This window comes from Melanerpes formicivorus, unplaced genomic scaffold, assembly GCF_026170545.1.
Source record: "Melanerpes formicivorus ecotype bairdi unplaced genomic scaffold, bMelFor1.0.p_v2 SCAF_16, whole genome shotgun sequence".
NCBI lineage: Eukaryota > Metazoa > Chordata > Aves > Piciformes > Picidae > Melanerpes > Melanerpes formicivorus.
This window is the reverse complement of record NW_027142368.1, coordinates 17,513,407-17,539,661: the sequence shown is the minus strand read 5'-3', so window position 1 is coordinate 17,539,661 and position 26,255 is coordinate 17,513,407. Positions and strand designations below refer to the sequence as shown.

Below are 26,255 nucleotides of genomic sequence, written 5' to 3'. Positions count from 1 at the left end.
TTCCGCTTCCGGGGCGGGGCCGCGGGGTCAGCGCCATGGCGGCGGCGGGAGCGCGGCGGGCGGCGGGTGAGGAGCGGGCGGCCGGGGAGGGGTCGCTGCGCTGCCCTCGGGAGGGGCCGGGGGGCTCAGGCCCCTCCGGCAGCAGCTCCGAGCCCCCCGGGAGCGGCCCCGAGCCCCGGGAGCGGCCCCGAGCCCCGGGAGCGGCCCCGAGCCCCGGGAGCGGCCCCGAGCCCCGGGAGCGGCCCCGAGCCCCGGGAGCGGCCCCGAGCCCCGGGAGCGGTGCAGCCTCCTCCCCGCAGGGGGCGCTCCGGGGGCTGCTGTGCGCGGCCCTGGTGCCGCCTGCAGTGTGTGCAGCAGGAGCCCTTCCGGCAGCCCCGCCCCGCGGCTGCTGCCTCCTCCTGGGCTTCGTTTCCCTCCCCTCTGCCTCTCCTTGCTGCGGGTACAGCAGGAGGAGGTTTGGCAGCCGGGGGGAGCGGCACGGCCGAGCCCCGGGGGTTGCTGCGGAGCCCCGCGGGTTGCTGCGGAGCCCCGGGGGTTGCTGCGGAGCCCCTGGCGGCGCCGTGCCCGGGGGCTGCAAGCCCCGCGGCCGCTGCCGGCTCTGATTCCCTTCCCTCTCTCCCTGCAGCCCTGCTGTCGTCGCTGGTCCGGCACCGCAGTTCCCAGAGCTCGGCCCCGCAGCCAGGGTAATGCCCAAGGGCTTTGCTTTGCTGCTGCCCCTCCTGGGCCGCCCTGGGGGAGGCTTCTCCTTCTCTGACCCTTGGCAGCTTCCCAGCAGCTCTGGGGCTCCGTTCCCTTCAGTCCCCCTGCCAGGAGGATGCTCTGCTGCGGGAGGAGCCGAGCTGGGCTGGCCCTGTGCTGAGAGCTCCAGCTGGGAGCTCAGCCCCAGCAGGCAGCAGAGCCCCCTCCAGCCAGGCACTGCAGCAGGGCTCTGCAGCAGGCTTCAGCTGCCCCTCAGCTCTCTGGGCAGGGCATCTGCTCCCCAGGTTCAGCTGCTGTGGGGTCTCTGGTACAGCCCAGGACACCCAGCCAGCAGCCTCTGCTGCTTTGTGCCAGTGCTCTGTGTTCTGCTGGCATCCCTCCTGGGACAGAGCTGCTGCTCTGCTGCTGGTTGCTGCTGTGCTGCTCCTGCTGCTTGCTGCTGCTCCTGCTGCTGCTTGCTGCTGCTCCTGCTGCTGCTTGCTGCTGCCCCCAGAAGGGGCCAGTGCAGAAGTGTCAGCAGCCTTGGGGCTAAGCCCCAGGACTTGCTCCTTGCCTGTGTGCTGCTGAGGGGGCAGGGAGGCCTCTCCCAGGGGTCCCTCCCCAGCCCTCCCTGCTGGCAGTGCTGCCCTGCAGGGGCTGTGTGCCCAGCACTGCAGTGCCTGGGGTCTGAGCTGGGGCTGCAGCAGGGAAGTTCTCTGCCAGGAGGGGCAAGGGATCAGTGTGGAGCTGCTGGCAGTGCCAGGGCCAGGGGGGGCAGCAGTGCTGGGGGCTGGGGGCTGCCCTCTGTGCCCTGGCATCAGGCTGGAGGGAGGGGAGAAAATGACCCTATTGGTGCAGCCTGCAGCTGGGGGCACAGCAGCCCCCAGGCCCTTCCAGCTTGCTGCAGCACAGCCTCCTGCCTGGGGGCTCTGGTGTGCATCTCCTACCCTCTGCCCCACAGCCTTGTTGCCAGAACCTCTCTGACCTCACCCCCATGGCCTGAGGTGAAGCTTCCAGCCCCAGAGGAGGAGGCCAAGCACCATGCAGGTAAGGCCTGGGGCCTGCAGGGGAGGAGCAGAGCTCCAGGGCTGAGCTGCAAGCAGTGTGCCCAGGGCTGGGGCTGCCTCCTGTTCCCCACCCTGGGCTCTCACCCCTGGGCTCTCACCCCTGGGCTCTGCTGGTGTCTCTCCAGCTGGGGGTGGGTGCAGCATGGGGCTCAGGGCAGCCTCAGCTGGTGCTGTGTGCTGCTTTCCAGGGCAGGGGAGAAGCCTCTGGGGGAGGAGCAAAGGGTTTGGGTCCCTCCTGATGGCCAAATGCAAAGGCAGCAGCAGGGGCTGGGGGCTGGGCAGAGCTGCAGGGGCTGGGCACAGGGCAGAGCTGCAGGGGTGCCACAGTGAGCATCCTGCTCCCCACTGGCAGGCAGGGAGCTCCTGGCTGTGCAGCTCAGAGCTGGGGCTGCTGTGCAGCTGGGGCCCTGGCAGAGGGGAGGGCTGGGGGCTGCCCTCAGGAGCTCTGTGGCTCAGCACTGTGCCCTGCTGCTGGAGGCCCCTCCTGGGCCAGCAGCTCCTCCCAGAGCTGCTGGGGGGGCAGGGCCCAGGCTCTGTCCTGCCTCAGGAGGGGCAGTGGCTCCTGGGCAGCCTCAGCAGGACGGGGCAGTGTCCCTCCTGGCACCATGCAGCTGGGGGCACAGGGGGCACAGGCTGCAGCTGGGCAGCACTGAGCCCCAGGGGTCCCTTGGGGGCAGCTGAGTGCAGGCAGGGGGCTGCAGGCAGGGGGCTGCAGGCAGGGGGCTGCAGGCCTCCCTCACTGCCTGGCCTCCCTGCTGTGGGGGGCAGGCACCCCCTGAGCTCTCCTGGAGAGCAGCTGGGGAAGGAGGGAGGCAGAGGGGCAGGGCAGGGCTGTGTCCCCTTGGTGCCCCCAGGCTCTCACCTGGCTGCAGTGTGCCAGGGCTGGGTGCTGGGCTCTGCACAGAGCCTCCTGCTCCTCCTCCCTGGGCTCTGCTCTGCTCCTGGGCTGCTCCAGGGACACAGCAGTGCTCTGCCCCCCGGCAGGATGTGACCCAGCCCTGACCTGTGAGCTGCTGGCTGTGGGGGGCAGGGCCCCATGGTCCCTGCTGGGCTCCCAGGGCACCCCCAGGGCTGCTCTGATTGCCCTGCCCTGAGCCTCCTGCTGCTCTGAGCTGCATCATTGCCTCCTGGCTGTGCTCATCCAGGGCAGAGAGCAGAGAGCAGAGCTCTGCCTCCTGCTCCCTGCTGAGCCAAGGCTCTCCAGGGGGTGCACAGCAGCCATGGGCACAGGGCCAGCAGCTCCAGGGGCCCTGGGGAGGCCTAGCAGCAGCTCAGCAGCCAAGCACAGGGAGCAGTGCCCACAGGCCTGGCACCTTGGGCTGTGCCCAGGGCTCCACTGCCCAGGCAGCTGAGCACAGCAGCTGAGGCTGCCCCTGAGCTGTGCTGCTCCTGTGGGGGCAGGGGGAGGCCAAGGGCTGGGGGCTGCAGGCTGGGGGCTGCAGGCTGGGGCTGGGGGCTGGGGGCTGGGGCTGGGGGCTGGGGGCTGCAGGCTGGGGGCTGCAGGCTGGGGCTGGGGGCTGCAGGCTGGGGCTGGGGGCTGGGGCTGGGGGCTGCAGGCTGACTCTGTGCCTCTCTCCCAGCCGTGGTGCAGAAGGTGCAGCAGCTGCTCGCCAGGGGGCGCCACGGGAGGCTCTTTGCCGTGGTGCACTTTGCCAGCAGGCAGTGGAAGATAAGCTCTGAGGACCTGATCCTGCTGGATGCTGAGCTGCAGGCTGAGTGTGGGGACCGGATCTGCCTGGAGAAGGTGAGCTGGGCCAGGGCCCTGGGGCACCCTGTGCCACCCTGTGCCAGGGCCCTGTGGGGCTGGGCAGGTCCTGGGCCCTGCCTGCAGCTGCTGCTGGGCAGAGGCTGCTGGGGAGCTGCTCAGCAGGCAGAGATTGGAAGGGGCTGGCCCAGGGCTGGCTGAAGGTGCCAGGGTGTGCCCAGTGCCCAGGGAGGCTCCCAGCAGCCTGGGCTGGCTCAGCAGTGCTGTGGCTGCTGCCCCAGCAGGGTGGCTGTGCCCCTGGGCTGGGCACCCAGAGCCCACACCTGGGCACCCAGGGCTGCAGCAGGCCCAGAGGGGAGTAGCAGAGGTGGGGAAGGGTCTGGAGGGCAGCTGAGGGGGCTGGGGCTGGGCAGGCTGAGGGGGCTGGGGCTGGGCAGCCTGGGGCAGCTGAGGGGGCTGGGGCTGGGCAGCCTGGGGCAGGGCAGCCTGGGGCAGCTGAGGGGGCTGGGGCTGGGCAGGCAGAGGGGGCTGGGGCTGGGCAGGCTGGGGCAGGGCAGCCTGGGGCAGGGCAGCCTGGGGCAGCTGAGGGGGCTGGGGCTGGGCAGCCTGGGGCTGGGCAGCCTGGGGCTGGGCAGCCTGGGGCTGGGCAGCTGAGGGGGCTGGGGCTGGGCAGCCTGGGGCAGGGCAGCCTGGGGCAGGGCAGCCTGGGGCAGCTGAGGGGGCTGGGGCTGGGCAGGCAGAGGGGGCTGGGGCTGGGCAGGCTGGGGCAGGCTGAGGGGGCTGGGGCAGGGCAGGCTGGGGCAGGGCAGCCTGGGGCAGCTGAGAGCAGATGTTCCTTTCCTGGTGGTCCCTCTGAGGCTCCAGGAGGGCCTGGGGAGGGAGGCTGCTGGGGCAGACTGCCCTGGCTGCAGGAGCTGCCCCTCACTCAGAGCCAGCCAGGGCAGGCTCTGCCAGCCCTGCAGCTGCTGCTGAGCCAGGGGGGAGGCTCAGTGTGCTCTGGGCAGCCTGGGAGGTGCTGCTGCAGCTTGCTGCAGGAGAGGCTCCCTGGCAGGCTCTTGGCTCTGGGCTGCTGCTCTCACCAGGCCTGCAGTGGCAGTGTGAGGCCTGGCACATGCCCAGCCCTGCCCAGGGCCTTGGCTGCTTCCTGGTGGGGCTGGAGCTGCTCCCTGCCTGCCCAGTGACCAGTGGCTGCTTTGCCTCCCCAGGTGCTGCTGCTTGGTGCTGAGGACTTCACCCTCATCGGGAGGCCCCTGCTGGGGTAAGGTCCCACACAGGATGCAGCCTGCAGGCAGCTCCAGGGCTCCCCCAGCCCCTGCAGCTGGGGAGAAGCTTGGCTGTGTCAGCAGAGCTCTGTGCTCAGCCCTGGGGCCTTGAGAGGCTCAGCAGGGAGAGCAGCTCAGCAGCCCCCAGCCTCTGCCACAGGGCCAGGAGGGCAGCAGTGCCAGCCCTGGGGCAGCTGGGGGTCAGCTCTGTCTGACCTGTGCTGCAGGCCCAGCCTGGCTGTGCTGAGCTGTGCTGAGCTCTGTTGTGCTGTGCTGAGCTCTGCTGGGCTGTGCTGCAGGCCCAGCCTGGCTGTGCTGAGCTGTGCTGAGCTGAGCTGTGCTGCAGGCCCAGCCTGGCTGTGCTGAGCTGTGCTGAGCTCTGCTGAGCTCTGCTGTGCTGTGCTGCAGGCCCAGCCTGGCTGTGCTGAGCTCTGCTGAGCTCTGCTGTGCTGTGCTGCAGGCTCAGCCTGGCTGTGCTGAGCTGTGCTGAGCTGTGCTGCAGGCCCAGCCTGGCTGTGCTGAGCTGTGCTGAGCTCTGCTGAGCTCTGCTGTGCTGTGCTGCAGGCCCAGCCTGGCTGTGCTGAGCTCTGCTGAGCTCTGCTGTGCTGTGCTGCAGGCTCAGCCTGGCTGTGCTGAGCTGTGCTGAGCTGTGCTGCAGGCCCAGCCTGGCTGTGCTGAGCTGTGCTGAGCTCTGTTGTGCTGTGCTGAGCTCTGCTGTGCTGTGCTGCAGGCCCAGCCTGGCTGTGCTGAGCTGTGCTGAGCTGTGCTGGGCTCTGCTGCAGGCTCAGCCTGGCTGTGCTGAGCTGTGCTGGGCTCTGCTGCAGGCTCAGCCTGGCTGTGCTGAGCTGTGCTGAGCTCTGCTGAGCTGTGCTGAGCTCTGCTGCAGGCCCAGCCTGGCTGTGCTGGGCAGGGCTGTGCTGGGCTGTGCTGTGCTGAGAGCAGCCCAGAGCTTTCAGGTCCCTTTCCTGGCCTGGCTCCTGGCCATTCCCCCATGTGATCTCCACCAGAGCTTCTCAGCTGCTTCTCCAGTGCCAGGCAGGGAGGGTGCAGGGGGGGCTGAGCTGTCCCTGTGCCTGCAGCAGGCAGGAGCCAGGCCCTGCTGCATCCCTGTGTGCTGGCAGCTGGGCAGCCCCTGGCAGCAGGGCAGTCTGGGGGCTCTCTGCCACTCTGCAGAGCTCAGAGTGTGCCTCAGTGCTGCTGTGGGCCCTGGGCTGGCTCTGCCCAGCTGGGCTGTCAGGGGCAGGGGCACCCAGGGGCTCTTCAGGCCTGGCTTGTTGTGCAGCTGCCTTCTGGGCCACTCAGTGCACAGAGGTCAGGTTTCTGCTCTGGCTCTCCCCCCTCCCTCCTCCCCCAGAGACTCCCCAGGTGGTTACTGCACCCCAGGGGCTCAGGGGTGCAGTCCCTGAGGGGTGTTGCAGCCCAGAGAGCCAAAGGTGAGTGCTGGTGAATGCCTCTGGCCTCCTGGTGGCCTTGCTGGCCCAGCTGGGGCTGGATGGGCTCCCCCCTGCCCCCTGAGGTGCAGGCAGAGGAGTTTGCCAGGCAGATGCTGATGGGTTCCTGAGGGTGCTGTGCAGTGAGCTGATGGCACAGAGCCTCCTCCTGCTGCAGCCTGGCTCTGCCTGGAGCCCTTCTGCCAGAGAGGAGCTGCTGGGCAGCTGCCCCTCCAGGGGCTGCCCCAGGCCCCCTGGTGCTCAGCTCTGGGGGCTGGCAGCACTTGGGGACCCCAGCACCTCTGCCAGGGTCAGTGAGGCTCTGGGCTCCTGCCTGCAGCACTCTGGGGCAGTGCTGGGAAGGGGGCAGGCAGGGACAGACCACCTGTGGGGGAGGAGCAGGGCACCCTCTGCCCTTCATCCCTGCCCTGGGCAGGGAGCTTTGCCTGCTGAGCAGCTGAGGCTGGGCAGTGCCTGCAGCCCCTGGGCAGCCTCAGCACTCAGCCCCAGGCAGCCTGGAGCAGCCTGGCACAGCTCAGGCAGTGCCCATCTGCTCTCCAGGCTGGGGGAAGCAGGCAGCACAGAGCCAGGGGGGAGGCAGGAGGGGGCTGTGTGGGAGGGGAGCCCAGGGGCTGTGCTTCCTGCCAGGGCTCTGCACTGGGCCTCTGCCAGCACTTGCTGAGGTGGGCAAGCACAGGGGCAGGGCTGCACCAGCAGCAAAGCAGGACACAGACCCATGTGAGGGGGCTGGGGCTGTGCCTCACTGCACTGCTGCAAGCTGCTGCAGGCTCCCCCCCAGGCTGCCCCAGGCTCCCCCCCCCGGCTGCCCCAGGCTCCCCCCCAGGCTCCCCCCCAGGCTCCCCCCCAGGCTCCCCCCCAGGCTCCCCCCCTGGCTGCCCCCCCTGGCTGCCCCCCCTGGCTGCCCCCCCTGGCTGCCCCCCCTGGCTGCCCCAGGCTCCCCCCCAGGCTCCCTCCCCTGGCTGCCCCAGGCTCCCTCCCCTGGCTGCCCCAGGCTCCCCCCCAGGCTCCCCCCCTGGCTGCCCCAGGCTCCCCCCCTGGCTGCCCCAGGCTCCCCCCGAGGCTCCCCCCCTGGCTGCCTCTGATCTCACCCCTCAGGGGGCAGAACTGCTGCCCTGCCAGCCCCCAGCCCCTGGCTTCTGCCCTGCCCTCCCCTCCCCTCTGCCTTGGGGCTCTTGGGGCTCCAGGGGCCTGGGGGCTGGGGCTGCCCCCACCTCTGGCTCAGTGGTGGGCAGGGCCAGCAGGGGGAGGGAGGCAGGGAGGCAGGCAGGGAGGCAGGCAGGGAGGGAGGCAGGGAGGGAGTCAGGGAGGGAGGCAGGGAGGGAGTCAGGGAGGCAGGGAGGGAGGCAGGCAGGGAGGGAGGGAGGCAGGGAGGCAGGGAGGGAGGGAGGCAGGGAGGGAGGCAGGCAGGGAGGGAGGCAGGCAGGGAGGGAGGGAGGCAGGGAGGGAGTCAGGGAGGCAGGCAGGGAGGGAGTCAGGGAGGGAGGCAGGCAGGCAGGGAGGGAGGGAGGCAGGGAGGGAGGGAGGCAGGGAGGGAGGCAGGCAGGGAGGGAGGGAGGCAGGCAGGGAGGGAGGCAGGCAGGGAGGCAGGGAGGGAGGGAGTCAGGGAGGGAGGCAGGGAGGCAGGGAGGCAGGGAGGGAGGGAGGCAGGGAGGGAGGCAGGCAGGGAGGGAGGCAGGGAGGGAGGCAGGCAGGGAGGGAGGCAGGGAGGGAGGCAGGGAGGGAGGGAGGGCAGGCAGGGAGGGAGGGAGGGAGGCAGGGAGGGAGGCAGGCAGGGAGGGAGGGAGGGAGGCAGGGAGGGAGGCAGGCAGGGAGGGAGGCAGGCAGGGAGGGAGGCAGGCAGGGAGGGAGGGAGGGAGGCAGGGAGGGAGGCAGGCAGGGAGGGAGGCAGGCAGGGAGGCAGGGAGGGAGGGAGGGAGGCAGGGAGGGAGGGAGGCAGGCAGGGAGGCAGGGAGGGAGGCAGGGAGGGAGGGAGGCAGGCAGGGAGGCAGGGAGGGAGGCAGGGAGGGAGGGAGGCAGGCAGGGAGGGAGGCAGGCAGGGAGGGAGGCAGGCAGGGAGGGAGGCAGGCAGGGAGGCAGGGAGGCAGGGAGGGAGGCAGGCAGGGAGGCAGGCAGGGAGGGAGGCAGGCAGGCAGGGAGGGAGGGAGGCAGGCAGGGAGGGAGGGAGGCAGGGAGGGAGGCAGGCAGGCAGGGAGGGAGGGAGGCAGGGAGGCAGGCAGGGAGGGAGGCAGGGAGGCAGGCAGGGAGGCAGGGAGGGAGGCAGGGAGGCAGGCAGGGAGGGAGGCAGGGAGGCAGGCAGGGAGGCAGGCAGGGAGGGAGGCAGGCAGGGAGGGAGGCAGGCAGGGAGGCAGGGCAGGGAGGGAGGCAGGGCAGGGAGGGAGGCAGGCAGGCAGGGAGGGAGGCAGGGCAGCCCCCCACTGCTGAGGCCTTGCAGGAAGGAGCTGGTGCGCGTGGAGGCCACGGTGGTGGAGAAGACGGAGTCCTGGCCCAAGGTGCACGTCCGCTTCTGGAAGAGGCACAACTACCAGAGGAAGAGAAGTGAGCTGGCAGGGGCAGGGAGGGCCTGTGCTGGGCCTGGGGGGGTCAGCACTCCAAGGGGGGGCCTGGGCACCCTGCCAGAGCCCCACAGCCTGGGGGCTGTTGCCCGGCTTGCTGCCCCCCGGCTGCCTGCTGCGCCCAGCGCCAGGGAGCAGCTGCTGGCCCTTGGCTCTGGGGAGGCCTCCCCTGCAGGGCTGGGGGCAGCTCTGGAGCACTCAGCACAGGCAGGTCCTGGAGCTGATGGAGAGGCTCCAGAGGAGGCCATGAGGATGCTCAGGGGCTTGGAGCAGCTCTGCTCTGGGGACAGGCTGAGGGGGCTGGGGGTGTGCAGCCTGGAGAGGGGAAGGCTCCAGGGAGACCTCAGAGCAACCTGCCAGGAGCTGAAGGGCTCCAGGAAGGCTGCAGAGGGACTGCTCCCAAAGGCCTGCAGGGACAGGGCCAGGGGCAATGGCTTCAGAGCAGATTGAGAGTGGGTGTGAGGAACAGGTCCTGCCCCAGGAGGCTGCTGGAACCCTGCAGCAGGTTGCCCAGGGAGGGGCTTGAGGCTCCATCCCTGGAGATACTCAAGGTGAGGCTGGAGAGGGCTCTGGGCAGCCTGATCTGGCTGGGGATGTCCCTGCTGGGTGCAGAGGGGTTGGACTGGGTGACCTCTGGAGATGTGATGTGCTCTTGGCCCAGCAGAAGCCTTGGGAAGCCCCAGGCAGGTACCCTGGGAGGAGAGCAGCAGTTCTTGTGCCCCCTGAGCCTTGGGCCCAGCCAGGCTGAGCAGCACCCTGGGCAGGCTGCCCCTTCTCAGGCCTGAGCAGGAGGAGCACCGTGGCTGGGGCTGTGTGCAGTGGCTGCTCAGGCCTTGCCCAGCCTGCTGCAGCCCCAGGGTGCCAGCTGATCTGCTCCCCCTCTCCTCTCTTGCAGCCATTGTGACCCCCCAGACTGTGCTGCGGATAAACAGCATCCAGGTCTTCCCCTGCCTGGCCTGACCCGGGGGTGCTGGGGGCAATAAAGCTGCCTGCTCCCTGGGGAGCTCTGCTTCTGGCTGTGGCCATCCTGCTGTGCTCTCTCCTGACCCCAGCCCCACTGCAGTGTGGGCTGTGACCCTTCCCTCCAGCTGTGCTGCTGCTCACGGCCCAGGGGCTCCCAGCAGCATCCCAGGGGCTCTCAGCAGCATCCCAGGGGCTCTCAGCAGCATCCCAGGGGCTCTCAGCAGCATCCCAGGGGCTCTCAGCAGCATCCCAGGGGCTCTCAGCAGCATCCCAGGGGCTCTCAGCAGCATCCCAGGGGCTCTCAGCAGCATCCCAGGGGCTCTCAGCAGCATCCCAGGGGCTCTCAGCAGCATCCCAGGGGCTGCCAGCAGCATCCCAGGGGCTGCCAGCAGCATCCCAGGGGCTGCCAGCAGCATCCCAGGGGCTCTCAGCAGCATCCCAGGGGCTGCCAGCAGCATCCCAGGGGCTCTCAGCAGCATCCCAGGGGCTCTCAGCAGCATCCCAGGGGCTCCCAGCAGCATCCCAGGGGCTCCCAGCAGCAGCCCAGGGGCTCTCAGCAGCATCCCAGGGGCTCTCAGCAGCATCCCAGGGGCTCTCAGCAGCATCCCAGGGGCTCCCAGCAGCAGCCCAGGGGCTCTCAGCAGCAGCCCAGGGGCTCTCACTAACAGCCCAGGGGCTCTCAGCAGCCCAGGGGCTGCCAGCAGCATCCCAGGGGCTCTCAGCAGCATCCCAGGGGCTCTCAGCAGCATCCCAGGGGCTGCCAGCAGCATCCCAGGGGCTCTCAGCAGCATCCCAGGGGCTCTCAGCAGCATCCCAGGGGCTCTCAGCAGCATCCCAGGGGCTCTCAGCAGCATCCCAGGGGCTCCCAGCAGCAGCCCAGGGGCTCTCAGCAGCATCCCAGAGGCTCTCACTAACAGCCCAGGGGCCGCTGCTGGCCACGCTGCGGGCAGGGGCTGTGCGCTGCCGGCATCCCCCTGCCGAGCTGGCCTGGGGCTGCAGAGGGCGTTGCTGGCAGGGAGTCGCTGGGAGGTGGCACTGCCAGCTGGGCTCTGCCGGCTGTGCTCTGCCGGCTGGGCTCTGCCAGCTCTGCTCTCACGTCCTGTTTTGTGCACGAACACCTGGGTGCAGCAGATGGGATCCCAGCCCTGCTGCTCTCCGGATCCCAGCCCTGCAGACCCCGAGGGCGCTCTCCAGCAGCGCCAGGGGCAGTCTGGCTGAGCCCTGCTGCGGCACAGGGATCAGCGAGCTGGGGCCCGGCCCTCCCCTCGGCCTCCCCCCCTCGGGGAGCGAGGGGCTGCGGCCCCTGGGCTCTGGGCTCTTGTTTTCCTGCTCCTCAGACGGCGGCTGTCAGGAGCTGGGCTGCAGGGAGGTCTCCTTCGTTCGGTGCTGTTCTAAACCCCTCTGGCGGCCGTGGCTGCTCGGGGGCGAAGCCTGCAGCTCGGAGGTGCTTGGGTTTGGTGTCTGCAAGCTGCCAATGCGATGATCCTGGGGGCGGGGGGGAGCCGCCCCCCGCAGGGGCTCCGGAGCTCCGTCCGGACAAGCTTGGAGCTGCCTCCGCGCCGGAGGTCCTCTTCCTCCCTCGGCGAGTCCTCTGCCTTCCAACAGGAGCGCCCCAAGCACAGGCATCGCGGGCAGGGGAGGGCTCCCTGTTGGGGGGGTCCCCTGTCGGTGCAGCCTGGTGAAGCAGGGCAGAGCCTGCAGCCCCCCTCCGGGCAGCCAGCAGGGCCATGCCCCCGGCCAGCTCCTGCAGGGCACCAAGTGCTCCCAGCCCTCTTTTTGGGTCCCCGAAGTCAGCAAAGGGATTTGCAACTCGGTTATGAGCTTTGGATCTCCTTAGCACTCGTGTGCTGCAGCATGTCCTGAGCTGCTGGTCCTCTCCAAGTGGCAAAGCAGCTGGAGGAGCTCTTGGGGTGTGTTGTCTGGGCTCTGGGCTGGGAGGGCAGCGCTGCTAGCATGGCCCTGGGGTGCTCAGGGGTGAGCTGAGTGCTGTGAACTGCCCTGGAGCCCCCCCAGAACGGGCTGCAGGCTCCCAAGCTGGCTTGGGATCAAGTTGGTTGCTGCACAGAGCTGCTGGCATCCAGCACCTTCAGGTCATTAACAGAGGGAAGGACCAGCTGCTGCTTTCTCTTCCTGCCCTGAGCAGGAGCAGAGCCAGAGCCAGCTCCTCCCCTCCCTCCCAGAGGCAGCAAACTCAGCGCTCTGAGGACCCCTCAGAGCAGACGGAGACCCAGCAGGAATTTTGTGTGGCCCAGGCCTGGGGTCCTGGACCCGAGGCTGTGGCCTGAGCTGATTTTGTTCTTCCTCTGCTTCAGGACAGCTTCTTCCTCCTGCTGGAGTTTTGCCTGCAGGGACTTGTTCCGTGGTGCCTTGGGCCCCTTGCCCGCTGCAGGCTCCGCAGCCCAGCGAGTGTGGAGCAGTCTGACCACAAATGTTTCACCAGCAGCCAATATCTGCTGCACCTCCCCTGCCCTGCAGCTGCTTTCCAGGCTGGAGGTGGCTGACTCAGTGATCACAGATGATAAAGGTGTGCTGCCGCCGGTGCCCAGCTGAGGGGTGCCCAGCAGAGCTGGCACCGTGTGGGCAGCGGTGCTGAGCCTGCAGGAGAGCTCCTCTGGGCTCCCACCGTGCCCAGGAGAGCCCTGGGGGAGGTGAGCAGCAGTTTCCTCAGGACATGCTGTCAGCCCGAGGGCTCAGGCCAGGCTTCGCCTACAGGAGTCAGGGATCAGTCTTCTGCCACCTCTGGGGGGGCTGGGAGGTCACAGTGGCCTGGTGCTGGGAGGGCTTTGAAGAGCACAGAGCTCGCTGGGAGGGCGAAGCAGGACCCTGGCTGGCTGCTGGGACCAGTCTGAAAGCCCTGCTGGAGGAGCCCCTCCTGGGATCTCACTGCTAGCTGGACCCCACAGCAGGGCCATGTAGCCCCTCCTGGGGGACAGATCTTGTGTCCTCTGCTCTGGAAGAAGACAAAGCAGCAGCTGCTGTGTCCCTGCTGCAAGCCTTGCAGTGGAGCTGCAGGGGGAGGCTTGGGGGGGTTGATGTTCTGAGTGTGTGCAACTAGAAGCAGCCACGGGCTGGGGGGGCAGAGGAGCCCAGACAGCCCCTGGGAGCTGTGGGGCTTCTGCATTCCTCCAGGCAGGAGCCTGCTGGCCCTCTCCTGCCCTCCCCAGCACAAGGGCTGAGTCTCCCCTGCCCAAGGGCTGAGTCTCCCCTGCCCAAGGGCTGAGTCTCCCCTGCCCAAGGGCTGAGTCTCCCCTGCCCTCTGGCCACTTCTTTGTCACAAAACTTGCTGGGGAAGAGAATTCCCTCCTCAGCTTCTCCCTGGCTGCCCGAGGTGAGTGGGCTTGGGCAATGCATCCGGAGGCAGTGCTCAGGAGGGACAGGCAGCACAGGACTCGGCTGCAGACAGCTCATTTCCTAGGGGAATGGCTGAAAATAGGAACATCCTAGAGGCTTCTTTTCCTCAGCAGCCTCCCTGCTCTCCAGCCGGGGGTAGGCTTTTGTCCCGGAGTCTGAGCTCTCTGGCTCCTGCTGTTGGTTTCTGGGCTCCAGGTGTAGTGGAGCTGTGGACGTGTCCCTCACCAGCTCCGGGGAGGTGCTGCAGGGACAAGACTGTGCCCGGGGGCTGGTGCTCAGGCAGACACAGGCAGGGCTCTCACAGCAGCTTGCCATGGCCAGGTGGAGTTTGGGCTGAGCTCTGCTGCCCAAGGAGAACTCTCTGGGGGTCTCCCAGGCTTCATCCAGGGCCCCTCTCGGCCGGAGCTGTGCTCCAGCAGCATTAACAGCTTCACCCCCCCGCTGGCAGCAGCGGCACTTCTGCTACCCAGCCGGGTTCGGCATGGAGCAGGCTGCCCCTGGAACGGGGCTCGGGCAGGGCTGGGGCCAAGCCCCCTTGTCCTGTCCTGTCCTTATCGCTTTGTCTCGGACACAGAAGGGATCTCGGGGGGGCTTGGAGGGGAGGCAGCTCCCTGCCCGTGTCCCTGGACCGGTCCCGCTCTGCTCTCCAACCTTTTCTCACCCTGCCCTTGAGCTCAGCGGTTCCGCGGGCCAGCGGCTGCCAGCGCCAGAGCCAGCAAGCCCGGGTAGAGCCCCCGGGGCCGCCGAGAGCGGGGAAACTGAGGCACGGAACGCGGGCAGGGGCCGCCTGGACGGGAAGGAGGAGGAAAGAGAAAGAGGAGGAGAATAGGGAGGAGGAAGAGGAGGTGGGCGCCGGCAGCTGGGGACCGCCTGCCCCGAGCCCGGGGCTGAGCCCGGCCCGGCCCTCGGGGCGGAGCCGGCGGGCAGCGCCCGGCGGAACGAGGAGAGCGACGGAGACCGGCGGAACCCCGGCCCCGGTATGAGCTTCCCGCGGCCCCTGCGCCGCTCCGTGAGCCTCAGCCCGAGCCGGACCTTGCGCCTCGTCGTGCTGGGGCAGAGCGCCGTGGGCAAGACAGGTAGGACGGGGCTCCTGGCATCTCTCCTGCTTCCCTCCCCAGATGCCCCCTGCATTCCCCGCACCCCCCTGCTTCCCTCCCCGTGCCACCAGGACCAAGGTCGAGCGCCCCGGGGCTGCAGCCGGGCTGGGGAAGGAGTTTGTTGGTGTGGCTGCGGCATCGCCCGGGTGGGAGCCCCCAGTGCTGCGTGCTGAAGGGTGCCCAGTTCCCTGCCCTCCAGTCTCGGTGGTGGGCACTGCCCCCCAGGGCTGAGCCCGAGGTGGAGCTTCCGTCCCTGGGCAGCGAGCGGCGGGCGGGGGCCAGGTTGTCAGCGTGGGAGCTTTGAGAGCCAACGGCCGAGCTCAGGTTTGTGCTTTGCCAGGAGCTGAGTTTGCTGCTCGTGGTTGGCAGAGGGAGGAGGTTGGCAGAGCCCCCTTGCAGCACTGGGCTCCGGTTTCCGTGGGGAAGGGAACCTTTGCCTGGGCTTCGCTCAGTGCTCTGCACCTGTGGCTGCCGGGTGGGCATTTGGGAGGCTGAGCTGGGAGCACCTGAGCCCTGTCCCTCACCCCTCTCCTGCTGGGGATCATCCTCCCACCCCCTTCCACTCCTCCATCCCGGGCTGCGAGCGCCTGGGGGCAAGGGTGGCCTCTGCCCCTTTTCTGCCCCGTTTCTGCCCTGTTTCTGCCCCATTTCTCCCCACTTCTTTCCCGTTTCTGCTCAGCACCTGACACGGCTGCAGCAGGGCCCAGAGGTCCCTGGTGAGGAAGGCTGTGGATCCCTGTGGGACTTCTTGCGGCGGGGCAAGGGAGCAGCAGGACAGGCTGAGCTCAGCAGGGGCACAGCCGGGGACAGGGCCGTGCCCTTAGCCGTTAGCCGCTGTCAGCGGCGGCACCCCGGGCTGGCTGGGGGCCGGCCGTGGGGCCGCGGAGGTTGTGTCCATATAGAGTCAGCGCCCAGCCTCCCGCTCGCCCTGCCGGCGCTGATGACAAACGAGCGGCTCCCGGATTCGATTACCGCAGGCTGACTCCCAGAGCTCCACAGCAGCCAGCGCCGGGAGCCCGCAGCGGGGCCCGCAGCTCCAGGGGGGTCCATGTGTGGTGCTTGGTCTCCGAGTCGCTGCAGGCAGATGGAGCCAGCCCTGGCTGCACAAAGCTCTGCCTTGTCCCCCGGCCCGAGTGCCCACCTCCCCCACGGGTGTGGGGTGGGTGCCCCTCCTGTAAGGCTGTTGTGCCTCCTCCATGCGCTGGGATCGTGCCAAGGGTGCTTAAGAGTCTCCAGCCGCGCTCAGCCCTGGTGCCTCCTTGGTGGGCACCGAGGCAGGGCTGGGCACTGTGTGGGGGCAGTCTGCAGCGTCTGCCTTGTGCCAGCTCCCCTCGTGAGTGCCTGCAGCCTTCGGCAAAGCCTTTTTGTCATCCTCTTGAGCTGTGACAGGAACAGAGGCCACAGAGCCAGGGCAAAGGGAGGTGATCAATATCTGGCTCGTGCAGAGGGCCAGAGTGTGCCAGAGACTGGGAGCAGCCCTGGGGGCAGCAGGCAGGTGACACCCCAAGGGCTGGCAGCTGCCCTGACACGGAGCTGTCCCCTCTGGGGCCCCTGCACGTCCTGTCCTGCCAAGGGACAGCTTCTCATCTCCAGCAGGGGCTGTGCCCAAGCTGCAGGGCCCTGTGCCCGACAGAGCCAGGGGTGAGGACAGCTCTGAGAGCTTCCCCTGCCCATCAGAGTGGTTCACACCCTGGGTGATGACCATGGGCAGCTGGCCCGAGGCACCCTCCTTGACACATGAGGGAGAGGCATCAGAGGCAGCAGCAGCATTGCCCAAGCTCCCAAGGCCTGTGGCAGGCAGCTGCTCCCCGAGGCAGGGGCAGATGAGGCTGCCAAGGAAGGGCTGCCACAGGTGTGGATCCCTGCTCTGGGGAGGGAAGGGTGAAGGAAAGGTTCATCCAAGCCCATCCTTGGGCCAGCAAGCTCCTGGTCCTGGTGGGATGTGAGAGAGCTTCATGGGGGAGCACCAGTGGTGAGCTGGTGGCAGCAGCCCCCTCGGGAAGCAGAAGCCAGGCTGGGGGAGCTGAGGGTGTGACCAACCAAGAGGGGCAGTTCAAACCCAGGCAGTAACAAAGGGGCCAGCAAGAGGCTGAAGTTTTAGGTTGGTTTGGAAGCAGAGCCATGGAATTGTTTGGGCTGGAAAATACCTCTCAGCTCCTGAGTCCAACCCCCAGCCCCACCCCAGCCCCACCACGGCCCCAGGTGCCATGGCCACATCTTTCTTGAGCACCTTTGGGGTGGTCACTCTGCCCCCTCCCTGGGCAGCCTGGGCCAATGCCTCTTGGGATCTGTCGGCCCCAGGTGCCAGACCCCAAGCAGGGATGGGTTGGGGTGCAGCCCTGTGGCTGGACCCATCAGGATTGGAGAGGTTTGGGTTTGCTGCCCGTGCTGAGCTCAGCTCAGCTCAGCTCACCAAGCTGCTGCCCAGTGCAAGCTTTGTGCCCCTTCAGAGGGAGGCTCTGCTCACCCCCCCTGAAGTGCTGCTTGCTGCCATGCTGCCCAGGCCAGGCCACAGCACAGGGCATGCAGGGCTCAATGTGGCCCCACAGGTACCCATCCCATGCCCACCCTGGCAGGTGACTCAGACCACCCCCTCCTCATTGCTACAGACCAAATGGAGCACAAAGTTAACCCTCCCAGCTTTGGGGGTCTCCAAGGAGGGCCCTTGCTGAGGTGCCTTGTGCTCAGGAGGGGGGAGAGAAACCTCCTTGTGGGGCTGGGCAGGGCTGGGCTGGGCTGGGCTGGCAGCCTCCCTCCTGCTCCTGTGCTCTGGCCAATTTGTAATCAATGTAATTGGCTTCTCTGCTCACACCACCATGTGCTCGGCTCTGGGCAGCTGCCTAACACATGGCAGGGTCAGGTGCCTCCTAGCAATGGAGCCCAGCTGCCCTCACTGCCCCCTGATCCTTTGGGTGCCTCTGGAGACCCCAGCGCCTGCCCCTGCGGGGTCCTTGGTTATCTCCACAGAGCAGCTGGGCTGGACTCCCCCCCAGGCCCTTCAAGTCCCTTCTCAGGCAGGCAGAGGCTGAAGCCCAGAGGTGGCTTGGGGGCTGCTGAATCCCCAGAGAGGAGCAGGGCAGGGGCTGAAGGAGCAGGCAGCCCAGCCTGGGGGATGTGGTGCTGAGGGCCTCACACCATGTCCTGCTTTTGGAGCGGTTCACTGTCCCTCCACACCCCTGCTCTGTTTCCTCCCTGCTGCTGCTCAGCTTCCCCACCCTGCCCCTCCTGGGCTCTGCTCTCCTGCCTGGCCTCTGCTGGTTAGGGATTTTTAACCTGATCCAGCTTCTTTTCCATCAATTTCTGTCGCTGTGGCCTTGCCACACCAGCTCTCAGCCTCTCACTCCAGTCCCTGTACAGCTTGTCCCTGCCCATTAACATCATTAACACCTTCAAGGGCTTGAGCACCACCTCCATTAGCTGTGCTCCTGGGCTGCCCCAGACCATCGCAGCCAGGCACTCAGGAGTCACCCAGCCAGAGCCCCGGGAGGAGCTTGCTGGCATCGGTGGATCTGCAGCATCGGGTGCTGGGGATCAGCTCCTGAGCAGGAGGCAGCCTGGAAGGGCTCTGGAATCGGCTCAGAGCTCAGGGACCGAGGCTGAAGAGCAGCTGTGCTGCCTCACTCCTGCCAGAAGCCAAGGGGAAGCTGTTTCTGAGATGGCAGCTGGGAGGTCCCTGTGCTGCCCAGGGAGGCTCTGAGGGCAGGAGGGGAGCTCCTGAGCCCTGCAGGGCTGGGGGCTGCATCTGGAGGTGCTGGAGCTTTCCAAGGGCAGCCTCTACCAGCCTGGAGGATGGAGATGGTGAGTAGGGAATCAGCCTTTGGGCCAGGCCAAGGACTCCTCCTGCTGGAAGCCCCTGAGCTGTTCCTGGAGGCAAGTCCTCCACTGCTGGTACACCAACGGCAGCCAAGCACTGCCTGCTCCTCCTCACCCCTCCAGCAGCCCCCCAGCAGTCCCCAGGGCACAGGCTCCTCAGGGCAGCTCCCCCAGGGCTTTGCAATGGGCTGCCTGAGGCTGCAGGTGTGAAGAGCCAGGCAAGGAGGACGCTTGGCTCAGCCTGGGGGCAGCCAGCTCCCTGGCACCATGGCCCTGGGCATGCTGCTCACCTCCTGCTTCTCCCAGAGAGAGGACTCCTTGGCAGCACCCCACCTGCTCCTCCCCTTCCCACCCACACCACTCTCCTGTCACCCCCCTGTGCCACAGGGGTGCCACATGAGTCCTGCCGTGGCCCTGGGGACCGTTGTGGTGCCAGGGGAGGCCTCCCTGTGTGCCAGCTCTGCAGCAGGAGCCTGTGATAAAATGCAGCAGTTGCCAGGACAGGGACAGATCACTCCTGTGGCTTTGGGCACTCTGGGCACTCTTGGCAGAGTGCCACTGCCCTGGCTGCCCCCTGCCCCGGCCACACCAGCAGGTTTCGGCACCTCCAGACTGCTTCATTGCTCAAAAGCTTTTGCTTTTCCCCCATTGCCAGTTCCTGGCCATTTGCCAGCTCAGCCTCGGCCCTGGCTGCTGTCCCCAGGGCTGGGAGGCTCCTCTGGAGACCCCAGGCAGTGGCAGAGCCTCTCCTGCCCCCCAGGCAGTGGCAGAGCCTCTCCTGGGCCATATGGATAAATGAGGAGCCTCTGCCCAGCTCCTGCTCTGGAGCCAAGGTCTGTCTCCTCCAGCCTGCCTGGGTGGGGAGGGATGATGAGAGGCAGCACATCTCAGTGAGGAAAAGGCCTTTGCCACGTGTGATGGAGCTCTTGGGCAAGCCTCCAGCAGCAGACCTCCAGCAGCAGACCTCCGCCCAGCCCCACATTAGGGTAATTTGGGCTTCACATCTTCTGCTCTGGTGTGGGAATTGGATAGGGGGGCTCTGGCTGTGGGGTTTGATTCCAAGCTGCTGCTGTTCCTCTCTTGGGAGGGGGAAAAATTGGGCCAAATGATTCCACCCCCAGGCTGCTGCTGTGCCAGCAGGTGGAAGGGGCAGGGGTGGTTTTGGGGCAGGGGTGGTTTTGGGGCAGGGGTGGTTTTGGGGCAGGAGGTTGCCTCATCCCTTTGCACAGTGTAGAGGTGCTGGGGAGCAGGATCCTTGCAGGGAGGAGCAGTCAGTGCTCCCTGCTCGTCCCCAGCCCCCCTGAGCTGGGAATGTGACTGCCAGAAGGTGCTGTGTCCCCGGGGGTGGGGGTGGTCCTCAGGACATCTGCTCAAGTGCTGCTGGCTGCCTCTCCAGGGCTGCCTGTCTGCAGCACATGGCTGGTGCAAGGAGCACCTCCCAGCCTGCCCTGCCCTCTGCTCCTCCAGCTTTGGCCTTTTGCTGCCTCTCAGCAGCTCTGGTGCCAGCAACCTTCCCTCCTGCAGTGAGCCTGGGTCGGGTCAAGCAGCTGAGCTCCAGGGGACCACCTGGGCAGCTTCACCCTCAGCACTGGTGGTACAGAGGCAGAACCTGGCCTGGCACTGGCTGGCCTGGCACTGGTGGCCCCACGTTGAGCTGCTTGGCTGGAGGCCACCAAGGGGATCTCTCACCCCACATAAAACCTCAGCACCTGCATAACTCTCTGCAGGATGGAGGCCAGAACATGCAACTCACCAGCTCAGGCCACACAGGAGGGGGAGGTCCACGTGCCAGGAGCTGCCTTGCACCAGAGCCTCGGGGCTCTGCCTGGGCTGTGCTGCTGCCTGGGGGAGCCGTGCCCCAGGCCACCTCTCGTGGGGCACAGCCACTTCTGCTGCTGCTTCTGAGGCTCCTGTGCCCTGCACAGCCTGGAAGGAGGTTTCTGCCAGGAGCAGTGCAGGAGAGGTTGCTGTGCCCTGGCCAGGCAGGAGCTCAGGTTGCCCAAATCCTGGGGGACTGTTGGTGCTCTCATTGCTCCTGGGCTGTGTTCCATTGATGTGCTGAGTGCTTTGATGATGGTGATGATGGTGAGCAGGCAGCTTCGGGCAGAGGTGCCTGGTGTGTTGCTCATGGAGCTGGAATTCCAGTCCTTGATGCAGAGCTTTGCAAAGAGCATGAACAGAATCACGGGGGGGGGGGCTGGGGGGTGGATTGGAAGGGTCCTTTAAAGCTCATCCTGTCCAGGCCCCTGCAGTCAGCAGAGACATCTGCAGCTGGAGCAGGGTGCTGGAGCAGGGTGCTGGGAGTCCCAGGGCTGAGGCACCCCCAGCCCTCTGGGCAGCCCGGGACAGCTGCAGCACCACCCAGGCTTTTCCCCGGGCGCTGTGAGGTTGCTGGGAATGGCCACAGCCTGCCGGCTCTGCAGGGGGGCCAGGCTGTGCGGCAGCGCTGAGGTGGAGCTGCCAGCTCCTGCCCACCCCGAGCTGCGTGTCCTGCCTTGTGCACTGGGTACAGCGAGGCAGAGGGCAGCCTGGATGGGGCTGTGCCCTCAGCCAGGGGCTGTGGGGGGGAGAAGAGGTCTTGCAGCAGTCTTGGTCCAAGGCATCTACTTTGGCAACCACACTCCCCTCCCAGCCTGCTTCACACTCACCTCTTGCCACCAAGACCTGGCTCTTTGCTGCTCTGTTGTGCTCCTCTCTGCTCCCCACAGCCTGCCTGGGCGCCTCTGCAGCCCTTTGCCCAGCCCTGCAAAGCTGATCCCTCTGGGGATGGGCTCACAGCCTCCCTGCTGGGATGTCCTCTCCTGGTGGCCTCCTGGGGCTGGGGCACGTCCCTGCCCAGCCCATGTGCCTGCTCTTGGCTCTGACAGCTGTAACTGGGCTGCTTGTGTTTGCTTCCCCAGCACTGACTGTGAGGTTCATCACCAGGAGGTTCATTGGAGACTATGACCCGACCCTAGGTAGGTGATGTCCTTTTCCTCTTGCTATTGCTACTGCCCCCAGCTCAGCTCAGGGGCTCTGGTGCCCCCAGAGCTGCCCCTGGCAGAGCCAGCTCTTCCCCAGACTCTCCTTATTCCCTCCTCTTGCTCCTCCACCAAAGCAGCAGCAGCCAGAGGCAGCTCCCTGGGTTCTGCCATCCCTTTTTCATCTTCTGTGGTTATGTTGAGGCAAAATCCCTTGGGACCAGGCATCTGTGTGGCAGGAGGAGCAGAAGGTGCTCAGGCAGCCTCCAGCAGTGCCCAGGGTGGTAGCTTTTAAGGGGCAGGAGGCTTGGGAGCCACTGGAGCAGTGGCTGTTGCTTCCCTGTCCTCCTGGGGCTGGCTTTGGGTTTGCATTTGGGTCGCTGCTGAAGCTTCCCAGAGCTGTTTGGGCACTGCTCCTCCTCCTGCCCAGCTCCTGCTGTGCCCTCTCTGGGAAGCTTGGGGGTCCCTGTGTGAGCTGTGTGCTGAGCCCCCCTGCAGGACCCTCCCCATGACCCCTGCTTGCTCCAACACTTTGTGACCATTGCCCCTTCATTTCCAGCGAGGAAGAGCTGGCTGGGGGCCGGGCTGGGGGCTGGCTGGGGGCCGGGCTGGGGGCCGGGCTGGGGGCTGGGCTGGGGGCTGGGCTGGGGGCTGGCTGGGGGCTGGCTGGGGGCTGGCTGGGGGCCGGGCTGGGGGCCGGGCTGGGGGCTGGCTGGGGGCCGGGCTGGGGGCTGGCTGGGGGCCGGGCTGGGGGCTGGGCTGGGGGCTGGCTGGGGGCTGGCTGGGGGCCGGGCTGGGGGCCGGGCTGGGGGCTGGCTGGGGGCTGGCTGGGGGCCGGGCTGGGGGCCGGGCTGGGGGCTGGCTGGGGGCCGGGCTGGGGGCTGGCTGGGGGCCGGGCTGGGGGCTGGCTGGGGGCCGGGCTGGGGGCTGGCTGGGGGCTGGCTGGGGGCTGGGCTGGGTGATTAGAGATGTTGGGCTCCATGCTGTGGGCTCAGGGTGTGGGAGGATGATCTGAGCACCAGTTGGAGATGTGGGCTTGAGCTGGAGGCCCTGTGGGCTGCAGGCTGTGGCAGGTGCAGCTCAGCTTCTCCAGCTCAGCTTCTCCAGCTCAGCTTCCACCAAGGGCTCCTGGGTTCTCATCTCCTACCCAGGGGCTTCTCACACCCTCCTCTGTCTGTCCACCCCCAGAGATGATCTACAGGCATGTGGCCATCATGGAGGGGGAGATGGTGCACTTCGAGATCCTCGACACAGCTGGCCAGGTGAGCACAGGAGGCCATGGCTGGGCTTGAGCAATGCCCCTGGGGAGGTGGCATGGAGGAGGTCCCTGCTCTGCCACCAGCCTCAGTCGTTGGCCCTGGAGCTGCGCTCCTCCTCGGGAGTTTCTCTCTCTCTGACACTCATTACAGTGTGGGTTCAGCTAATGTCTCCCCACTCCCCTTGCTGGTGTGCAGCACAACTCTGCCCCACACATCAGGAGCACCCTGAGGGCAGGGAGATGGCTCAGGGCTGCAGGAAGTTCTGGGCCAAAGGAGCCACCCAGCCCTGGGACTGCAGCTGATGGAGAGCCTGGTGCTGGCTTCCCACCCCGCAGCAGCCCTGCCCTTGTGGAGCCCCTCCAGCAGCACCAACTCCTCCCTTGTCCACACCAGGCTGTGCTGATCGCTGTCCCCATCCATCCCCATCCCCATCCCCCTCCCCATCCATCCCCATCCCCCTCCTCATCCCCCCCCCATCCCCATTCATCCCCCTCCCCATCCTCATCCATCCCCCTCCCCATCCATCCCCATCCCCATCCCCCTCCCCATCCATCCCCATCCCCCTCCTCATCCCCTCCCCATCCTCATCCATCCCCCTCCCCATCCTCATCCATCCCCCTCCCCATCCTCATCCATCCCCCTCCCCATCCATCCCCATCCCCCTCCTCCTCCCCCTCCCCGTCCCGGCCCTGCCCTGGGCTGCTGTGTGGCTTTGCAGTGTGCAAGCCCAGGGCCAGGCACCCTCAGGGAGGTGGCGATGAGCCCCCGAGAGAGCTTGCTGGGAGGTGCTGGGGGCTCAGAGCTGGTGTGCCCCGGCAGGAGGAGGACTCCCTGCAGATAGAGGAGAAGATCAAGTGGGGAGATGGCTTCGCCGTGGTCTACTCGGTGACGGACCGGTGCAGCTTCGACGAGGTGATGAGGCTCTGCTTCCTCATCAACCACCTCCACGCCAGCCCCAGGAGGAGCAGTGGGGGCGAGCAGCCGCCCGTGGTCATCGTGGCCAACAAGAAGGACCTGCAGTTCGACAGGATGGTGTCCAGGGAGGATGGGGAGAACCTCTCCAAGGCCTTGAAGCTTCCCCTCTACGAGATCTCCACCCGGGACAGCTACGAGGAGACCGTGGCAGTGTTCAGCAGCCTCTACCAGCAGCTGGTGCGGCAGGGCCACTTCTCCCCGGGCTCCTTCAAGAGGAGGACAGTGTCCAAGCTGATGGAGAAGATCCCCAAGATGCAAGCCAGCTCCACCTTGAACTCAGCAGGCCGCAGCCTCAGCTTCAACTCCTTCAGGGACTACATCCCTGAGTGAGTGTCCCTGGTGCCGGGGGGGCAGCTGGTCCTGCGGCCCCGGGGCTGAGGGCAGCTCGGGGGCTGTGCTGGCTCCAGGAGGTGGGGAGGGTCTGGGGCTTTGTGCCAGCAGCGAAGGTGTTCTTCGTCCCTTCACTCCCTCCTCCTCCTCCTGCACGCTCTGCTGGTCCATGGACATCTCTGCTGGTGGTGCAACCCTCAGAGGCTGCCCCACAGGGCTCAGACCCAGCACAGCCAGGCTGCCCTGGGTTCTGCCGCCCCCTGCTGGCTCTGGCTGTGCCCCCACCACGCTGGGGTGGCCCCAGGGTTCACACGGCCCCCCCCTGTCCTGGGGCACATGACCACCAGTGTTGCTGGGGGGGGGAAAGTGCCCTGGTTTGTCCAAACCCTCCCTGCCTGGCCAGCTGCCCTGAGGGGTGGTCACTGCCCACATGCCCCCCTCGATGTCCCCAGACCCACCCCCCCTGTGGACTGATGGTGGCAGAGGGCTGTGTCCCTCCCTGGAGAGCCAGCCCAGCCTGTGTGCCCATCGCCAGCCACCATGCCCAGGGCTGCATTTCCATCCTGGCTGTGCCCAGATCTGTGAAGTGAAGCCCCTGCAGAGGGGCAGCCCCCACATGCCCCCAGCCCTGAGGACCTTCAGAGCCCAGCTCTGCCCCAGCCCTTTCCAAGTGCTGCTGCCCTGGCACCGCAGCAGGGCTGGGGCACAGCTTTGCTAAAACCTCACTTCTGAGCACTTTGGGTCCTTGGCCTGCCCTGCTCAGGGCACAGCAGCACAGCAGCAGATGCCTGCTCCATGCTCCTGCCCCCGATGCCCATCTGCACCTCGCCCCGAGGGGAGGCAAATCCTCCAGGCAGAGGCTCCTCCGGCACCGGCTGGGAGCTCAGGCTGAGCTCTGGCTCCTCCGTGCCAGGCAGCTCCTGGGGCAGCTCCCGGGGCAGCTCCTGGGGCAGCTCCTGGGACTGCTCCTGGGGCAGCTCCTGGGGCAGCTCCTGGGACAGCTCCTGGGACAGCTCCTGGGACAGCTCCTGGGGCAGCTCCTGGGACTGCTCCTGGGACTGCTCCTGGGGCTGCTCCTGGGGCAGGTCCTGGAACTGCTCCTGGGGCAGCTCCTGGGGCAGCTCCTGGGGCAGCTCCTGGGACTGCTCCTGGGGCAGCTCCTGGGACTGCTCCTGGGGCAGCTCCTGGGGCAGCTCCTGGGGCAGCTCCTGGGACTGCTCCTGGGGCTCCTCCGTGCCAGGCAGCTCCTGGGGCTGCTCCTGGGACTGCTCCCGGGGCTGCTCCTTTCCCTGCCACTGCTGCCCTGTGCCGGGTGCCAAACCCAAGCATGGCTGCAGCTGAGCTGACGCTGGAGGTGCAAATGATGCTCCTTGCAGGAGCCCCTTCACTGCCCTGCCCCCGAGGGGAAGGTGCCCAGGCCCAGAGAGCTGCACAGGGGCAGGGCTGGCAGCTGGGGGCATCTTCTCCCTGCGGCTTTGTTTCCCCCCCTCCCGGCGCAGAGCTCGGGTGGCTGCGCTGGTGTCACACAGCAGTGTGCCCCCGCAGTGACCCCCACCCCGATCCGGGCTGCCAGCAGCCCTGCAGCTCATGCAGCTCCAAGCCCCTGCCACGGGCAGGGACACCTCCTTGTCCTGTCTGCTGCTCTCTCCTGTGACAATAAAACCCAAGCTGGCTTCTGCCTGAGACGCTGTCGTGCCTGCGAGCCTGGCGCCGGGCTGCTCTCTCCCTTCCCGGGAGGTGGTGGCCCAGGGCTGCATGGGGCTTGGACCCCTCTTCGATCAGGGTTGGACATCTCCTGTGTCCTCCCCCCCGCCCCCCGCCTGCCCTTCTGGCTGCCTCCAGCTCCGCGCTGGGAAATGCCAGGCAGAGATTGGTGCCCTGAGGCTTCCTCGGGAGCATGGGGGCCTGGGGGCTGCTCGCCCCAGCTCCCCTCCCCGCTGCAAACCTCCCCAGGCAGCCCTGTCCCTCCCCCAGCTCCCAGGGACGGCTCCCGCCGCTGCCTGTGCCCAGCCAAGGGCTTCCTCTCCGGGGGTTTTGCTCAGCGTCGCCTTTGGTCGCCTCCCCCCAGCCCTCCCAGGGCTGCAAGGCAGCCCCCCCCCGGGGCAAGGATCGTGGCCTGGGGCTGCTCCCTCCCAGGGCCCTGAGGGACAGCCCCTGGAAGTGCGCTGGAGATGCTGGCTGATTCCAGCTCTCTTGGGCAGAGCAGACCCGGGGCTGGGGAGCTTGGGGGAGCTGCTGAGGGCTCGGGGGGTGGTCTGGGGTCGTTTGGGGGGGTTGTGGCTTTCCAGGGAGCCCAGGCTTGGACTCTGTGACCTGGCAGCAGGAGCTGCAGAGGTGTTCGCTGCTCGAGGCTGGGAAAGAGCTGCCTGGGGGAGGTGCTGGGGCTGGGGCAGCTGGGGAGCAGCCTGACCACGAAGGATGGGGACAGAAGAGCCTGGTGGGAGCCTCCAACCTCCCTCACCCACCCCAACCCCAGCAGCTCAGGGCTGCACCAAGAGTCCAGCTTGAGAGGGCTTAAAAACCATTTGGGATGCTGAAGGCTGCTCCAGGCTTTCCCTGTGCCACAGACAGCTTCAGGCATGGCCCTTGGGCCATGGACTCAGGGAAGGGTCGAGGTTGGAAGAGTCCTTTGAGCTCATCAAGTCCAAGCACTCGCCTGGAGCTCACAACCCCAACAGTGCTGCTGAGCCACTGCCACCACATCCATGCAGCTTTCAAACCCCTGCAGGGATGGAGGCTCCACCACCTCCCTGAGTCCCTGGGCAGCCTGTTCCAGAGCCTGGGAGCCCTTC

The 26,255-nt window shown here is 67.4% G+C and overlaps 2 protein-coding genes across 2 annotated transcripts; both read left to right on the top strand.

The window, feature by feature from the left end:
• The first annotated feature begins 5 nt into the window (after positions 1 to 5).
• Positions 6 to 9,727, top strand: MRPL21 (mitochondrial ribosomal protein L21). Its single transcript, XM_068148505.1, has 7 exons — positions 6 to 66; positions 626 to 683; positions 1,640 to 1,725; positions 3,326 to 3,489; positions 4,656 to 4,708; positions 8,595 to 8,698; positions 9,611 to 9,727. The coding sequence occupies exons 1-7, from the start codon at positions 36 to 38 to the stop codon at positions 9,673 to 9,675; spliced, it is 561 nt and encodes a 186-aa protein (XP_068004606.1). The 5' UTR covers positions 6 to 35; the 3' UTR covers positions 9,676 to 9,727.
• Positions 9,728 to 13,561: 3,834 nt separating this feature from the next.
• Positions 13,562 to 24,403, top strand: LOC137446241 (ras-related and estrogen-regulated growth inhibitor-like). The gene is made up of 4 exons (XM_068148632.1): positions 13,562 to 14,105; positions 20,840 to 20,896; positions 22,088 to 22,161; positions 22,978 to 24,403. The coding sequence occupies exons 1-4, from the start codon at positions 14,009 to 14,011 to the stop codon at positions 23,461 to 23,463; spliced, it is 714 nt and encodes a 237-aa protein (XP_068004733.1). The 5' UTR covers positions 13,562 to 14,008; the 3' UTR covers positions 23,464 to 24,403.
• The last annotated feature ends 1,852 nt before the right edge of the window (positions 24,404 to 26,255 follow it).

Bases quoted from the DNA above. Each gene is read 5' to 3' on its own strand.
- MRPL21 (XM_068148505.1), top strand. From the start codon at position 36: ATGGCGGCGGCGGGAGCGCGGCGGGCGGCGG. The intron at 67-625 runs GTGAGGAGCGGG...CTCTCCCTGCAG, and splicing joins GGGAGCGCGGCGGGCGGCGG to CCCTGCTGTCGTCGCTGGTC. The intron at 3,490-4,655 runs GTGAGCTGGGCC...TTGCCTCCCCAG, and splicing joins ACCGGATCTGCCTGGAGAAG to GTGCTGCTGCTTGGTGCTGA.
- LOC137446241 (XM_068148632.1), top strand. From the start codon at position 14,009: ATGAGCTTCCCGCGGCCCCTGCGCCGCTCCGTGAGCCTCAGCCCGAGC. The intron at 20,897-22,087 runs GTAGGTGATGTC...GTCCACCCCCAG, and splicing joins AGACTATGACCCGACCCTAG to AGATGATCTACAGGCATGTG. The intron at 22,162-22,977 runs GTGAGCACAGGA...GTGCCCCGGCAG, and splicing joins TCCTCGACACAGCTGGCCAG to GAGGAGGACTCCCTGCAGAT.